General features: G+C 40.8%; 1 protein-coding gene across 8 annotated transcripts in view; it reads left to right on the top strand.

Annotated features, from left to right (window-relative positions):
- The window catches only part of MRTFB (myocardin related transcription factor B), a 190,895-nt gene that overhangs the window by 124,519 nt on the left and 48,053 nt on the right, over window positions 1-18,323 (top strand). For 7 of the 8 annotated variants that reach the window (XM_047838245.1, XM_047838249.1, XM_047838243.1 and 4 more), the window contains 5 exons: window positions 8,118-8,183; window positions 10,191-10,246; window positions 11,459-11,534; window positions 15,167-15,328; window positions 17,316-17,494. In XM_047838245.1, the coding sequence (XP_047694201.1) occupies window positions 8,118-8,183; window positions 10,191-10,246; window positions 11,459-11,534; window positions 15,167-15,328; window positions 17,316-17,494 (539 nt within the window). Of the gene's footprint in view, window positions 1-8,117; window positions 8,184-10,190; window positions 10,247-11,458; window positions 11,535-14,592; window positions 14,745-15,166; window positions 15,329-17,315; window positions 17,495-18,323 lie in introns of those variants that run through there. The other variant, XM_047838250.1, reaches the window with a different exon arrangement.

The following is an 18,323-nucleotide window of genomic DNA, read 5'->3' as shown; positions in this document are numbered from 1 at the left end:
AATACTTTTACACCACTCTCCAGGCTCCTCTTCCTTCACAGATGGCTTCTTCGACTTCCTTTGCTGGGTCTTCTTCATCCCCTCGCTGACCCATAAGTGGGCTTTTAATTGTTAACGTTCCTTGTTCCTCGTTGCTGAGTCCCGGGCTTCCTTTGCCTTCTCTTTCCGTATTCTCCAGCTCGGCGGACTCTCAGGGCTTTAAATGCCACATAAGTGATGACTTTCAAATTTCAGTCTCCTTCCAAGACCTGCCTTCTGAAATCTGGACCCCCAGAGCCATCGTCACTTTGACATCTGCACTTCTAATTCACACACGTCCGAGACCGAGCTCCCAAATGGCCAACTTGCGTTGTTCGTCTCAGTCACCGGTCTACCCAGGTGCTTAAGCCAGAAACCCAGGAGCCATCTTGGTTGTGTCTTCCCCCTTCAAGCCCAGCATCCAGTCTCTTACCACGTACTGGTTGATTTTATTCTAAATATATCTTAAATCTGTCTAGTACATCTCTTAGCTGTGTTGAAGGGGAAAAAAATGAGATGTCTTGTGCTTGAGGTTTCTACCCAGGAACATCAGAAAATTCTTCCAGGTTTATGAATAAATACGAGGTTTGCAACAGAAAGCTTAACTAGAGCTTCTGACAACCGTAAATGTCTCCACATTCAGTCAAAAACCTGCCCCATCACCCTCCCTAATTCTTTTGATGTCTTTTGGTCCCTTACTCCTTATTAGTTATATCAAATTTTACTATTATTTTTGGCATGATATTTGCCAGTGGTCTGGGGTGAGTGGAAGTGATCTTTGTTTCTGAATTTAAACTTCTCTTAAGACACGATGACGCACATACTGGGGAAGGGACGAACAGAAGTGTCCTCTCTTACGTCGTAAGTGGGACTACAGAGTACTGAAACCATTTGGATTGCAAAGCACCCCTATCAGAATTTGAAGTGCATATTCTGTTATCATACATTTTATATAATCATCATCATCATGAAAGGATACCAAAAAAAAATGAATAGGACAATCACCGCAGCCTGGTTTATAATAGCAAAAAACCTAGAGACTTAACGTGTATACAATTGAGACCTCCACACGTTAGATACAGCCGTTAACACAGCTGGTAAGAATGAGCTAGATTTCGTGGGGTGTTTTAAAGCACGTCACCAAACTACATGAATAGTAAGATCTCACCCCATACATCTCCTTTGCATATTTTATATTTAATATTCTGGGAATATTCACAGAACACCCTCTGGAGCCATGGAAGCTTCCCAGTGCTTTCCTTTATGGTGGATGACTAGAGGTGGGGAGCGGGATGGACCAACATTCACTGTTCTTTTTAATGCCTTTTTTATGTGTGTGTGTCACTTTTATTTCAACAAATAAATAGAAAAGATTCTCCTAAAACATGGATTTTGAATAGAGGCATTGGTGGTACATATAATGGTGTATTTCTGAGACCCGGGCCCAGTTGGAATTCTCAGGATGTGACCTTCTGACTACAGAGTACCCGTCCACACCAAGAACATGCGAATCTTGGTGGGATTAAATTTTTTAAAACCTTGCTGATAATGGGGGAGACTGTATGTGTGGGGGCAGGGGTGTGTGGGAAATCTGTCCTTCCCTCTCAGTTTTGTTGTAAATCTAAAACTGCTTTAAAAAATAATAAAGTTTTTTTAACAATCCTTATGGTTTTATATTTGGGGGAAAAAATGGTAATTTTTCCCAAGCATCTGGAGTAATAGTGGTCATAGTACAGTATTAATAACCACCACCTTTTTAAACATTTATTTTTAAGGACAAGGAAAAGTTCATCAATCTTTTGCTATTTCAATATCACATTTTTCCAAGACTTCAAATTTTTGGCCTTACCTGTAAGCAAATGTAGTTGTGCATTTTACCACTCAGCTGCCACTTTAATAAACCACTGCATCCAGGACTGAATGGGGCCCTCAGGCTTCACTGTCCTAAGATGTGACTTAGGGGCCCGTCACTCCCTCCCATATCTGTTGAAAAGATGTTATGATGATAACATTGTCTTGTTTTCATAGCATCAGGCCCCTAATTTATTTTAAATGTTAATTTATTTTTGAGAGAGAGTGCTAGTGCGGGAAGGGCAGAGAGAGAGGGATCCTGAGGATACAAAGTGGGCTGCTGACAGCAGTGAGCCCAACGCAGAGCTCAGAGCCACCAACTGTGAGGTCATGACCTGAGCCGTAGTTGGACGCCTAACAGACTGAGCCACCCAGGCACCCCAGGCCCCTAAGTTAATGCAGTTTTAACGGTCCGTAATAGATTTTTGCCAAACCCCAATCACTTTATTCCCTTTACTCAAACATCTGTTTGAAAAAATTAAATTAAATTGAAAAACTGAAACCAGGGCCTGGTTTTTGCCTGGTATTGACTTCAGAGTCGATACATCATCAATTCTAGAGTATTCTTTGGTTTTCCATCTTTGCTTTGGCCTCTGGTTAGCCGGCCTTCCCTTGACTTCTCAGGATTTTGGGCTTTTCATTCCCCATGATTCTGCGGTTTATCCTGCCCGATGTCCCGCAGTCGGGTTCTCTGACGCACTGACAGCTGCTTATGTCCCCTCCCCTTCTTGTCCCACCCTCCTTCGTACCCCATAAGTGAAACTGGCTATTTATTGAGAATTTCCAAGATCATGGCCCACTGCCACACCGCTTCCCAGAAAGGGTCATTTCTGCCCTGTTTTTGTAGTATACCGTCCTCAGATGTCCCCTCGCAAGCCCTTTGCGCCAAAACTGCGCGTTGCTCTGGCTTATCCAGTTCATGCTAAACTGTCGGATGTTATTAAAATGCTGCATAATATGGGGCTTTTTTCCTTTAGAGTGAAAAAGCACTTTATGTCATATTATAGAAGCACTTCAAACGTTCTACTTACAGAAAAAAAAGAGAACAGACAAATCGCCTTGGTTCATAAAGCGGCTGAAAATTTTGAAGTGGGGTGTAAGTATTATGTGAAAGACATTATTGCATATTAGGTTTCTTTTTTTTTCTATTAGAAACTAACCTGGAAATTTTGTTCCAAAAGCATTTTAATCCATTTAACAAAAAGCAGGGGAAAGGAACTAAAAGAAAATATTCTTCAATGTGTAGAGTATCTGTGATGTCGTATAACAGAGACCTTTCCTCTTTAACATTGAATAAGCTCCCTTTCATTTTTTGGAATGGTGCTTAAAAATCCAAGTTTTACATTTCTTTAAAAAAAAAAAAAAAAAAAAAACAAGCCTCCAGCACTTCCCTTGACACATTTATTGTTTTCATCTGTTGTAGTAAAGAATAGCACAAAATAGAATTTTTTAAATTGTTTGTATTTTTTTCTCTCTGCTGAAATATAAGAGTAAGCCCTGAAGGTTAGCCTTAAAAAGTATTAAGACCTGTCCACCTTGGGAAAATTCAATAATTAAGAATTTTTTTCTCTACATGAAGTAGATGTAAAGTAGTCTGTATTCACGCCCTCCCCCATCTGCTGTAATTTCCAAAGATGCTGGTTTGCCCCCGAAGAAATGCATCTCACTACTTCACAGCCATACCTTCTATGGACCACTAGAGGTATTACTCCTTCTAGGAATTAGGGAAATACCTGGAAATAAGGAGCAAACTTTATACACAAAAATTCCACCATAGCATCATTATATATAGTAGCATAAATCGGAAACGACCTCCGTGCTAAATGACAGGCAGATATTTAGTACACCATGGAGTGTGCACGGCAAAGAATGTGTAGTCATTAAAAAAAGAGTATTTTTCATTACATGTACGGTATGATGTGTGGAAGCAGAGGGTCCAAACTTAGGACTAGATAAGAGACAGAGGAAATACACCAGTAGGGTTACAGTAGTTGTGTGTCTGTGGGTGATATACTCAGGGATTTTGTTGCTTAGTTTCTTCCTCCTCCTTTGGTATATTTCCTTAGTCTGTGTAATGAACATATCTGACTCTTAGATGAAAAGTTTTTCTTCTAATAAAAAAGAAAAGACTTGGACTCGGCTAATTAAGAAAGACGTGCCACATACAGTATGCAAATGGCTCTGTCACTTCCTCTCCCTTCGTTGATGGAGGTCCTTTGAGCACCTCTTGTGAGTCTTGTCATCAGGAAACAGAGCTGTCATAGAATTCTCAACTTGAGGTATTTGCTTTTACACAGAGAGTACAGTGCTAGCTGTATAATGAGATATGTATCTTTTATATCAAACCCCCCCCCCCGTTGTTGAGAAAATCAAATGAGTTTAAACTCAACAATGTTAAACTGAAGGACTTAGCAGGATCATGTGTTGGATTGTTTTCATTTCTACATTTTTCAAAGACAAAGGCATTCTTTGAAAATGTTCAAATAAGAGCAATGGTAACGTGAATTCTATTTTGCTCTGTTATTACCGTGTCCTTTGTTTTCTGAAACGATGTCGCCGCTCGCTGACTGTTTGGAACTATGGTTTTTTCTCCCTCAGAATTCTCTAGATTTACATGTTTTCTTCTCTTGCATGTCGTATTTGCACAATGGCCTTGGAGAGCCCTCAGTTTTAGTTAATCTCCTCATAGGATGGAGGCTGTGGTGTCAGCCCAGTAGCTCAGTTGATCCGCCCATCTCGGCACCAGGGAGGACGCTGTGAGGTTCAGTTTTCAGACGCAAGGCCATTGCCCGGGACGTTGGCTTCTTAGGCAACTGTTCGGCCACCCGCCGCCACCCCAAGAAAGCACCTGCCGGACCAGCCTCTAGTCTTGCCTTCGTGGCTACAGAAGTGCAGTCTTACCGACACATGCAGAGTGTGTCACTTTTCCAGAGACCAGCCGGGATAGCAGTTTACTCCTTTGTCTTAAGAACGACAACCGTGCGGCAGGCCCGGCAGAGGTCAGCGGGCCGGGCCTTCCCTGTGTCCACGGGAGCACGAGTGTGGAGCCTACAAGGGAGGAAAATGGTCTCCGGGCCGGATTCATAAGGGCCCCGGAGAAATTCGAGAAAGCATCTTGATCCCACAACCACGAGTGGTGCTCTGATTACTAACAGAGTCAGGTCCTCTGTCTCCAGGACCCCTCGCGCCTTCGCCGCCCTGGCTCAGCTTCCGGTTCTGCCAGCTCCGGTTGTCCAGTGCCGAGGGACAGCCACACCGTGTGCATGGTTCCATCCTCGCCTCTCCTGGGCTGGACGTTCTGCCTTTGGGGTGCGGACTGGTTGTCACTTATGATACGTAAACTTTTTTACTGATGGGCTGAGTGGGAAGTACCCAAAGGAGGTTTGCTGTTTCCCAGAATCATGAGCCTGTACCTGTTTGTACTTTTTATAAATTCTCAGAAGAGCTTCCATCAGGTTGTGAGTGACTGGTTATATTTAATGTGGGCAAATACTGTAACTGTGTTTTAACACTGACCCAAAGTGGCAGCGTACCCGAGGCTCTCCACGGGGCGTTGTGCCTGACAGTCCGTGCAGTGTGTCCAGGGCCGCCCCCCTCCTGTCAGAGGTGAAAACTAAGCCAGACTGGGTCATCAGGCTTACACCCTGACTGTCATCTGTACCTCTGCCTCTTCCATTCATGTTCTTCCTCACGCCTTTGCTTCGACACACACCCTCCATTCCTGGCCGTTGCTGCTCCTGCCGCCCTTGGCCGTGCATCCCACACGTGTTCCGTGCAGTCACGAACAGACACCCAGTACATGGCTCTTAGGAGACGAAGGCTGCCCGCCTCCCCTGCTTTGAGTAGCGCTGTAGTGCGATGATGTTGCTTCTTGGGAAGGTTACAGAGGCAACGAGGAGGGAATCGATGGGCAAGATGATTCCTCTCCCTGAAAGCAGTATGGCATAAGAAAGGTGCTTTGTTTTGCCACGTAGGAACCTGGATGGAAAACACAGGTGGTTTGTGTTTGGTGTTTGCTTCGTCTTCACCGTCGCTGACATGCATCCACGTTGTGTGGTACCCTCCTGGTAGCACACATGCTTTGCACGTCAGCATGAGAATGTGATGTCTAGTCAAAGACCTGATGGCGGGCAGGGCTGCCAGCAAAGTGCATGAGGGCCGCGGACCCACGTGCAGTCAGGAGACGCTTCACGGCTTTCTGTGGCTTACTGTCGTCACTGTGGTTTGCAGATGAAGCTGTTGCAAATGTGTCCATCATCCCGAGATGCCACGCACCCTAAAGATCTGTATCGTGTTTGATACGTGTGTCTCACAATGTCTCACAAGTACGGTGCTCTGCTTGTTTGTTTTAAACCAAAGAAGGGGGCTGTTGATGTTTTCATTACTCTTTCTATTTTACACCTTTCTTTGAGGACCCCCTTGTGAGAAAGGAAGGCTGCCACTGCTAGAGATCCATCAGCAGACATGGACCACCGTGTTCCAGAAGTGTCAGCCTTTGAACTGGAGATGGGTCTGACCCTTTTCTCCCCTCAGTATTCCTCTTCTTGGGATTCGGCCTCTTGAATATGACCGTCTCAAGTTCAGACAAGTGTTAGCTTTAACATTCACAGAAGAATGTTAGAGGATGCAGCCGTTTGGGTGCTATCCTGTTCATAGGTCATCTCTTTGGCTGTTTTTGTTCCTAGTGAAGTACCTTGGTGGGAACATACTGTCCTCAGGAAACTGTAAGTTATCAGGGAAACGATCTTTGTGTTAGAGCATAATTGATTCAAAGTATCACAAGCCATTTTACTGGGAGAAACATGTGCCTGTATTTTTTTGACTCATCAAATTTTTCTTTGGCTTTATGTGATAGAATCTTAGGTCAGTTGCTTCGGTTCTCAATGGGAGGTCATTGATGCTTTGTGATCCCTACGGCCCCCAAAAGAAGCAAAAAAAATTTTTCAGCATTTAGTAAAGGATGACATTCATATCTAGCATTGAATAAGAAAATGTGTTTACAAGCCATTTTGCAGTCTAGACTGTTTTGGAACTGTCTCTAGGACTGTGCTGTGCACCCAGCACAAGGGCAAGCAAAAAGCAAAGGATATAAGGGCCCTGGGCCTTGTGCCTTTGGATCTCAGGGGGTCGTTACAACTAGGAGCCATTATTTGCATATTGTTTGAGCCTGGGTGCGTGACTGGCCTGAGCTAGCCTCTCGGACCAGCCATCACCCCCTTGCTAGAAAATTCTCTGTCTTTCTTCCAGAAGTACATAGAGGTAATTTTTTTTTAGCATATTGGCAAACCTTACTCAGACCCTTAATAATCCTAACCTTGGTTTTCATCCATAGATGAAACCACAAAAATCAAAATAGAAACTTAAAATTGAACATAAGGTAAACCAAGGAAAGTATTTTTCAAAGTTACTTCACGTAATTCTTTTGTGAAGATCGGCTCATTTTCCAGACAAAAATAGATGCTAGGAAAGGAAGCTGCTGGAGAAATACAGGGGAAACTTTTTTTTTTATTAAATGTGGCAAACTGGATTTTCACATTTTGTGACGTATACTTCATTCTCCACAAATTGTAATGATTTATTCTTTCTTCTCTTCATTAAAAAGATAAGATATCGATTGATTTTGGCTTTTTTTAGAACTTGTAGAGTGAGACATGGTGTGATGTTTGTGCAAAGATTATTAAACTTTAAGTTCTTAATTTAGAAATTTTCCTTTGGGTCATTAGTAATACCTCACAGGTCTAATTTTTGTTATATACTTGGCCTTCATTAAAGCTATTTAAAACTCGTTCCAGATGGAGCAAATCTCTCCGAATAAGTCAATCTTAAAATAAATTTTTGTTGCTTTAAAAAAAAAAAAGCCAATTAATGTCAAGGAATCTCACATTTCTATTTCTACAAGTTAAAATTTTTTATTCCCAAGTCTCAACTTAGGTATAAGCCAACTATTTTTGTTTGTTTGCAGAGTATGTTGTGATTGTATTTAAACAAAAAATACTTAGCTATATTCATCAAATTAAGATTATGAACTATCTAAACAAAAAAGAAGCCAAGGGAACTTCCGAGCTCACCAAACTGGCAGAAACTACAAATCGGTTTTCTTTTTACAAGTTGGACGGTGCCAGGTAGTATCCTCACTCGCTTATGAAGTAGAAGGGGTTTAATAAAGCGTAGTTGTATCTCCTCCGGGATCCGCTTGTTGGCACCTGCAGTTGCCGATAAACTCAGTGGTGATCCTTTCCTTTTGACAGTGCTCCAGCTGAGGCTCCAACAGAGGAGGACGAGAGAACAGCTGGTGGACCAGGGCATCATGCCACGTAAGATTTCAGTGTCACTGTCGCCTCCAGTGTGATGTAACAGAGCGCACCCATCCGGGAAGAACCTGGACCGCACTCTGCTTTCACTTGTGTCCACGTAGTCCGTATACGGCGTCCACGTGAGCTGATACGGAAAACCGGGCCTCAGCGCTGCCAGCCTAAGAGAATCCTCTCAAAGAACGTTTTGAAAACCAGATGCACTGTAAAAGATGGGCTTGAATTAATTCTGTATTACACAAAGAACACCTTGAAAACGGGGTAGTTAGGCTGAAATCAGTTCTCACTTCCAACATGAGCCCTCGTTTTAGTTTTGAAATCATCAGACTCCCCTCTGCCTAACAGGTCCAGTGTTACTTTGACTTGCGAAAGTAACGTGATAAAATTAATTTTAAAACTTGTTCTACTTTATTTAATTCAAGTTAATTATCCTTGATACAGTACAGTCTGGTCTGTAATTAAGTGCATCTCGGTTACAGGACTAATACACATTCTGTTTATAATTAATAAAATCTTTCTTGCCCAAGTAGATAATTTGGAGGTATTTCGAGGCCTTCATTTTTTAGAGTTGATTAATTTTAGAATATTCGCCTGTTGCCTTCTTACCTTTGCTCACCAAGTTTGGAGGTAATTTCATGTTTTAGAGGTGGAAGAGTGGCTGCTTTGGTGTTATGATTATTTATATGGGTATTTGTCTAAAAATTGATCTCTCGAAGAAGTAATTTATATGGCTTTAAAAGACTAAGAAGAAATTACAAAATGAATTTATGCTTCCCCACCTTTTTTTGGCTTATGAGAACAGTTGTTCTCTGCAGTAGACTTTTTTCCCAATAAAACTTTTCTGGACTACTATTAATTATCTAAATATTTTGAATCTAGTATTATGATAGACTCAAAAGGTGGTTTGACGATCTGCCAGATTTCTCTACCACCTTCCCAATGATGAACCAATCAATTAAATAGTATCAGTGATATTTAAAACACCACTGCCAAGCCAGCTCTAGTCTGATTTTGGGAGCTGCTCCCTAGACAGAAACCTGTATGGGCTCGTCTCCTGGGAATCTTTGCAGTGCTTCAAGTACCAGAGCTGAAAATAATCCTACCCAGAGAGTCAAGTTTTAGAGGTGACGGCCCAAGTAAACCTAGCCCAAATCCTGTGCACAGCGTCTGACTGCCTGTAGTTCTTACAGGTGGACATAAACACAAAAGATTTTGCAAAGATAATTGATAGAAATACTGTAGTAAGTGATGTTTTAGTAAAACACTGCTTATCCTCCCTCTGGGATTCTGGAATATTTAAAGTACTAGTAGTTAACATATTAAAGAATCATTAGGCCTTTAGGGTGAGTTGCACTGTGGTACAATAGAAAGAGCATGACACCTTCTAATTCACAAGGCTAGACTTAGATTCCACTTTGATCACAATTTAGCTATATGGCTTTGAGAATTTGGGTAACCACTTTGAGGCTTTCGTCTGTACTTGGCCTGATACCTACTTTGCGAGGTGGTGACGATCAGCCACGATATAACTGTGATTGACCACAGGGCGTAGGACTATGTCCATTGTGGGGTCTCAGTGAATGGTAACTCAGCTCTGCTAGACAGAAAGTGTAGCATGTCCTCGTGTTCAAGGTTAGACGACTCCTAGGCTAAACGTCCTCTGGACATTTGGGCTTTTTCTGGTATCTTTTATGGCCACTAAGAGCAAAGACCCATCAAGGAGTCGTAATTTGGCCCAACTGTTGGCTCCAACTAGTCTGACCTGGTACTTGTATTGTCATTATGTATACAACTCTATCCTCAATGTTCACTTGCTTTATTTGTGAATATATGATTTTAATTCTGAAATGTCTAAGGTTTCAAATTTTGCAGATCTCCTAAAGGAACTAGTAATAAATGGAACTGTAGATGCAAACTAGTAAGATTAAGAAGGAACATCAACATAATGTACCCTAACGTTTGGCTGAAATATTAACTCGTCTGTCTACATGGTTCTTATTCTTCTCACAGCTTTGAAGAGCCCAGCTGCATTCCATGAGCAGATAAAAAGCTTGGAACGAGCCAGAGTAAGAAATTTCAGTTTCAGAGGTTCTGCTTCTCTGCTTCTCTCTTGTATTTTAAAGTACCTGTGGGCACGTAGCAATCTTCCTCCTAAATATATCCATAGAGAAAATGCAGTGTATTTTCAGGACAGGTGGCTTCCAGAGTTATGTATTCTGGGGTAGTTGAATCTTGGAAGTTTGTAGAAAATGCATGATGTTCAAATTTTGTTCTTTTAAAACCAATAACTGGTTTTGTACATAAAGGACAAATCGCATTTCTTCATTTCAGTGCTGGGGCATACCAACAGGTTTTAGAATAACCATGGAGTATTTCTGCCGCTTGTTACCCCAGCAGACCGACAGCCCAAGTGGTGTCCCGACAACCACACATCTTTAGGTGGTTTCCTAACTGGGTCTGCGTCCGCTGTACGTTTGACCAAGGGCAGGAGAATCTGGCTGAATTAAAGAAGTTGCTGTGTTTCAACTCCGCTCTATTCTTTGAGAGTTTTCCATGCCATTTGCACATCGAATTCATGTTCATTACTTTTGTTTAAAAGTACCATTATACACATTCATTCTTTTTGCTTTAGGGAATACTTCTATCATGCAATATGAAAATAAGCATGTTCCAAAAATTCCGTAGGAATTTTCCCAGAAGGCGATAATGATCTCTTAGAATCTTGTAAAATATAAAACCCATTTGAAAGCCTTATTGTTTCAGTTGAGAACCTTTCTGAGTAAGAAAGTATGGTCAAGGATATGAATTCATCAATGAAAACACATTAGGATTTTAAAGGAATTTGTTATTTAGGTGGATTTTTACTTGACCTGAAGTGTAGCTATTAGATATTTAAATGATCAAAATCCTATGTCTGTGCAAATTATGAGCCTTTTGCCTTTTCCAAGTTTTAAAATAAAAGTCTGTAAAGTGCTTACTTTATGCCAGCATGCATTTCAAGTGCCTGTGCAGTTTTGAAGGCTGCAGTTTAAATTATGTATTGGATAATAGCTCTTCAAAGTACTAATTGCTACTCTTTTCTTCTCAAAATCATGACCAAAGAGTATACAATTTATTTAAATGGAGTACCTTGAGAGAAAAATGGAAAACCACAATAAGTCATAAACAATTTATAGTAAGACTCACTCTCTCTTCTCTCTCTTTCTCTGTCTCTCTCTCTGTCTCTCTCTCTCTCTCTCTCTCTCTCTCTCTCTCTCTCTCTCTTTCTCTCTCTCAAGACTGAAAACTTTTTGAAGCATAAGATTCGGAGCCGACCAGATCGTTCTGAACTTGTCAGGATGCACATTTTAGAAGGTAAAAATGTTTATTTCTGCTTATTTTGCTGCATTTTCTCAAGAAAAGAAGTGAGAATTCCACCATTGCTGTTTATTCCCATCTTAATAACTTTTTACCCCACAGGCTGACATCCTCCAAATTGGATAGCCAACATGAAGACCCAAAGCTAAAATGTTATGTTAGATACATGGGGAAGGTTTGATTCTCCAGATAACCAGTTGATGAACTGACTCTGCCCCACCAACTGGTGCTGTAGATGTCTCTACCATCTGTTCTGGAAAAACATTTTTGGTCCAGAGGATTTCTTCATCAGTGAGGAATATTTTCCCATTAAGTCATAAAGGGTACAGTGGCCACAAGTGTAACCCTAGATTTTCACCTATCTGGATGGACCCTGTTATATCTACCTGGTGCACTGCCCACACCTAACATCTTTTGTTTGTCGTTACGTACCCACAACAGTCCAGCTTGATCTGACCATTAATATAAATACTCTCCACTTAGCCCACCGGATTTCCTCAGTGGTGTAGCTTCATCACTTGTGAAGCTGGTAGGGACAGTTCTGTTCTGTCTCTAGTGAGACACATGACTCAGACCAGAATGTTTTTCTGTCTAAAGACAGAGCATTCTTGAAAGTATCCCCCCCCCCCCATAAGCTCCTGAGTACGTTTTCTTTCATTGTTTTGTTCCTCAGACTGATTTATTAAGCAAGGACTAGAAGCTTGACCCCGTGATAGTCTTGAGTGTGTTAAACCCTGAGATGATACAGAAAGAATCTGGAAATTTCTCACAAAGATTCAGAGACTCTTCTCAAGTAGGAATATTACATTTATTCCTCTGGTCTAATGATAGAGTTAGTATTAGAATTAGGTTGATATTACAAAGTATTAGATTGTCGCTCATCATAAGGAGTAATATCCTGAAGGTCAGACACGTTTAAAACTCTTCCAGAAGCAATAAGGTTATGCTCATTTGACGTGGTCATTCATTGGCCAGTGAACTAGACCCCAGAGACCCAGCAAATGAGCCAGATCCATGCCTGCTTTCATGAAGCTTACAATCTAGTAGCAGAGACAGATAATAAACAGGCAAAACAAATGAATTACAGATTGTGAAAAGGGCTCGATGGCAGTAAACAGGCTGTTGTGGTGGGGACGAAGCACAGGATGACACCACAGTAGGATGTTGTAAACAAATCCCAAGTAGCAAGTTGGTATCTGCATCCCCAAGTAGGGTCTCTTCTAATCCAAAGAATCTATGATTATGTGACTATCTCCATATCTGGGGTGGGAAGTGACGGGTATATGCCTTCCACTACTCTTAGTGTGTTCTCAGAAGTCCATTGGGCTAAAAAAGCTTTTCCAGAACTCAAGTGGTAGGGTAGAAACAGCTACCAAAAAATGTCAGGGTTAAGTGAATCTTCAAGAAGCAATTGTGGTGGTAAGTAACTGGGGACGGGGCTCCTTCCGCACCTAAAAATACCTCGACCTATAAAGGACATTTTTGAAGGAACAATGCTGTCTGTTTCAACTTGCCTTCTAATTGTAACAGGCTTTATTAATATAATTAAAACCAAAGCAAATACATTTAACTATCAAAAAGAATCATATTTGCTTTAAAAAAAAGAAGAAGAAGAAGAAGAAGAAAAGATTACCCAATGGTTAAAAACCCAACTATGTGCATGAGCGGCCCGTAAGTGATGTTTTTTTATTATCTGTTCTCAAGTTGGGATTTTTAAAGTAAGAAAGAATATATATTGTTTGTAATTTTAAAAAATAACTTCAAACCCCCCAACTTATTTTAACATTACCCCAATTTTGATTGAATTGGATGTTTGGCAGGCAAAAGTCTAAATTATTTTTCTGAAGTTCAGCTAAAATCTAACCTCAGCATCGTGGAGATGAGGAGATCACAAGACCAAAAACAGAAACATACCAAAATCCCAGCGTCTAATTATTTACTTTCGGGATAATTTCATTCCAGACATATTCCTGATATGGAAATGTTGATGGGAGAAAGGAGAAAGGCAGAAGACTGTCCTACCTAGATCTTAACAACAGCATTTAAAATCACCCTAAGAGTGATTGGCTTGGTCTCATTCTCTCTACCTGTCATCTTCCTGTGTGGTTAGAAGTGGTTTATGTAATAAGATGGGGGCCACAGCCTAAGGTTATACAGGAAAATGTTAAAAATGAGAGGTCACCCATGTTATCTTCACTTACAGAAATGTGCATTTATTAGCCAATACTCTGATTTAAGACCAGGGCCCTCATTAGGGAAGTGAATGGAGTTTACATCATCTTTCTTGCATGAAGCACAGCTATCATACGTCATCTACAATTTCCATTTAGGGTGCAAAAACAACATAAAGACACTTGAAAAGCAATCTGAGTTGGAAAATCCTAGATTTTATAATTTTTCCCAAATATTTTAGTTGTTAATTGCCCTAATTTGACAGTGACTTATTCTGTAATAACCCACCTTTATCAAATCATTCCAAAGGATTTAACTTAGATTCCCAAGAAATAGTCTTATTTTTGAAGTTTATCGTTTTTCTATAAGATGTAGTTAAACTATGTATTGACAGCAGATATGAAATGATATGAACTGTTTTGTGGACCATCAAGGTTGAGTTGTGGTAAGCATGTAATTCAGCTGGTGGAAGGAGAAGCACTCGGATGTGATGGGGAGTAATTCACGGGCCGTGGGCTTTTGGTGTGCTTTGGGCTTCAGCCAGGACATTGTACCCACTAAAAAGAGAACATCAGTTAATCCTGAGATTACTTATGGGGATTTTCATTAAAAGACCTTCTGCTATATAATTTAAGTGGCAGGCAACTGTCAACTCAGAATTTGGGGTTAACACCTCACCATGTTTTTAATCACTTCTAAACATTATTTAGAACGATATAATAAAATGTTAATGAGAGGTACCAGAAGCCGTCATTGACACAGTTACCCAGATGAATGAGCTAGGATACTTACGTTACTTTTGCATTTGTTGTACAACTTCCTGTTTGCAAGTAGATGAGCCGAGCCTTCTTTATGACCATTGACATCTATCTTTATGACATAGGACTATGTAATTGAATGTTCCAAGGTTATATACCCAGAAATAAACCCAGATTCTTAGTGAGGATGATTGACTGAGACACACAAGGATCAACCCAAGAATTTGATTCTGGCTCTTCCTTTGGCTCCTGTAGAGAAGCTTTAGGACCTAACTAAGTAAGACGACAGTGCCACGTCTCGCGGTTGACTTTGCAGTGAAGCCAGATCACACCTGGACACTTCTTGGGCCACGGATGGACCACATCCCTCGTGTTCATCCTCCAGACCTCTCAATACCTAACAAATGTGACTGTGATCCTCCCACCATAAATGAACAAGAGCAGTACCACATTTTTGGCTTGAGTTCATGTTAATTTGCGTCTAAGGGCATTATATAGACAGTATAAAGTATCCAGGACTAAAAATATACAGCGTACACTACAGCATTCTTAAACAGCCTACTTCTCTTTCCATCAGTGTGTTGAGAACACATAAATATGTTTAACCCAGTTTAAATTAAATTAGATTCAGTTGGCCAGAAGTAACGTTATGGAACCGAGTAATTCAAGTAATGGTTAAAACTATGTTTCCTCTTTTAGAAACATTTGCAGAACCATCCCTGCAGGCTACTCAGATGAAGTTGAAAAGAGCTCGACTAGCGGATGATTTGAATGAAAAGATTGCTCAAAGACCTGGTCCTATGGAGCTGGTAGAGAAAAACATCCTTCCTGTAGACTCCAGTGTTAAGGAAGCAATTATAGGCAAGACTCTAAAAATTTATTATTTCTGGGAGAAAGAGAAACTTGGAAGTTTCAAACAAATTTTAATTTAAAAAGCCAGCACCAGGGGCACCTGGGTGGCTCAGTCACTTAAGAGTCCGACTCTTGATTTTGGCTCAGGTAATGATCTCCTGGTTCATGAGATCGAACCCCACGTCAGGCTCTGTGCTGTCGGTGTGGAGTCAGCTTGGGATTCTCTCTCTCTCTCTTTCCCCCTCTCTCTCTGCCCCTCCCCCTCTCATGCACATGCTCTCTCTCTCAAAATAAATAAACATTAAAATAAAAAAGCCAGCACCGATCATGAGTATTGTTTTCTGGGTGAATTAGAAATCAATTAATACTTGCACCAATTCCCATTATTCTTGGGATTTTTTTTTTGTTTTGTTTTTTATGTAATAAGGTAGATGAAGCATTTCTTACCAGTTAACACAGAAGTTCCTCTTGTCACGTCTGAGGTTTCTATCCTTAAGTTCCAATTTCATTCTGACATCTTTTTTTTTAAATTTTTTTTTTTAATGTTTATTCATTTTCAGCAGAGACAGAGCACAGGTGGGGAGGGGCAGAGAGAGAAGGAGACACAGAATCCCAAGGGGCTCCAGGCTCTGAGCTGTCAGCACAGAGCCCGACGTGGGGCTTGAACTCACGGACCGTGAGATCATGACCTGAGCTGAAGTTGGACACTCAACCGACTGAGCCACCTATGCGCCCCTCATTCTGACGTTTTCTTAATGCAACTTACTCATTATACTATTTAATTTCTGTTGTGTTGTTTAAGATCCTTACAGATTTTTCATTACTTAATTCTGTGTACTTCTAGGAAAGATGAATATCTTGTTCAGTGTTAGTTCAACAACGTAAGTAGCACATGAGGACAGATGTATTTATTAAGAATGGTAAAATTTGTCCATTTTATCCTGATCTTATCATAGTTACTAATGTTTCCTCACCACGCATACTTTATATTCTGGCACAAGTTTTAGCAGAAAAAATAATAATAATAATACCGCTTGTTCAGCAAGCAATTTTGAAAAGTTAATGTCCTGCTATAAAAACTAGTCTTGTTTCCATTACTCTGGGGACTTCATATTTTGCATGAGTATGGGTTTAAATCTCAGGCAATTTGCAGTCAGTAATTCTAAGTAGTACATTCAATGATGATTCCATTCAATCCCAAAGAAATGGGCCCCAAAAGGCAAGGCATCAGCGTAACTGGGCCTCTCCATGAAGTAGGACTCATCCACAGATACCGAACCATAGCTCCATTTTCTCCTGTGCCTCTTAATGTTTTTTAACACTTGTATTCCACATCAGGGTCCAGGCAAGGTTCACACCTTGTCTTTGCTGATATAGCTCTTAAATCTTAATCTCTTGGGTGGGTCTTCTAACTTTTCTTACTTCGTTGGTGAAAAAGCCTTCTGTTCTCTAGCCATGCCCACATACTGGATTTTACTGAATGCATTAGCATTCCCAGTGTCATTAAAAACTTTTTTTGTCTTCTGTATTTCCTGAAACCGGTAGTTGGATCCAAAGGCTTGATCTGATTCAGACTGATCTGATCTGACTTTCTTCCCCAAGTATTCATCATAGGTAGTGACTGGTGTGTCCTTCCTCTGGGAAGTACATTATGTTCGATTTTTTTTAATGTTTTACTATTTATTTTTGAGAGAGGGAGAGAAAGAGCATGAGTCAGGGAGGGGCAGAGAGAGAGGGAAACACAGAATCCGAGGCAGGCCCCAGGCTCTGAGCTGTGAGCACAGAGCCCAGTGCAGGGCTCAAACTCCCGAGCAGTGAGATCATGACCTGAGCCGAAGTCGGACGCTCAACCCACTGAGCCACCCAGGAGCCCCATCAGTTTTTTTTTTTAAACCAGCTTCTTAAGTTCTTGTAGTAAACAGTGTTTCTCCTTCTTTATCATTGTAAGCTTGGTGTTCCAAGGTCAACTTAAGTTGAAAGTCATTTCTTTCTTTAGGCGTTGGGAAGGAGGACTATCCTCAAACTCAGGGCGATTTCTCATTTGACGAAGACAGCAGTGATGCTCTGTCTCCAGACCAGCCAGCCAGCCAGGACTCGCAGGGGTCCGCCGCTTCCCCGACTGAGCCAAAAGTTAGTGAATCGCCGTCTCCCGTGACTACAAGCACTCCAGCCCAGGTATCAGCTTTCTTGTTTCTGCCCCTTAATAGAGACCATGCCCTGTTTTTTGTATATCAAGGTAATTACATTTTCTCCAGAAGAAAAGTCTGAAAGTGTGGGAAACTACAGACTTCTTTTTCACCTGTAATACAAACACTGTTAACATTTTTCAGTAGATTCTTACATTTCATTTCTGTTCTATACACACACTTTTATTTTACAAATGGTTGTGTAACTTGCTTTTTAAAATGTTTCACATAACTTTTGTTGGGGGTATAATTCGCATACTATAAAATATAACCCTCCCCTCCCCCCCCTTTTTTTTTGCCATCTTAACCATTTGAAAATCTGTAGCTCAGTAGTGTTAAGTACACTTGTGTTGTGCAACAAATACCCAGAGCTTTTTGTCTTAAAAAACTGAAACTGTGGCCATTAAACAGTAACGCCCCATCCCCTTCCTTCCAGACCCTGATGATCGCCCATCGTTGCATTTCTGTCTCTAAGAATCTGACTCCTTTAGGGTGGGGGATGGGTGAAATAGGTGGAGGCTGTTAAGAGTACACTTACCATGATGAGCATGGAGTAATGTATAGAATTGTTGAATCATTATATTGTACACCTGAGACTAATATGACGTGTGTTAACTATACTGGAATTTAAGTAAATATGTATATACGTACATATGAATTTGACTCCTTTAAATGCCTCATATAAATGGAATCATGCAATATTTGCCTTTTTATGTCACTTAACGTAATATCTTCAAGGTTTGTTGATGTTGTAGCATGTGACAGAATCTCCTTTATTTTTAAGGCTGAATGACAGTCCATTGTATGGATGTATACCA

Source organism: Prionailurus viverrinus, chromosome E3, assembly GCF_022837055.1.
Source record: "Prionailurus viverrinus isolate Anna chromosome E3, UM_Priviv_1.0, whole genome shotgun sequence".
Classification (NCBI taxonomy): domain Eukaryota; kingdom Metazoa; phylum Chordata; class Mammalia; order Carnivora; family Felidae; genus Prionailurus; species Prionailurus viverrinus.
This window is presented reverse-complemented; position numbering and strand designations above follow the sequence as displayed.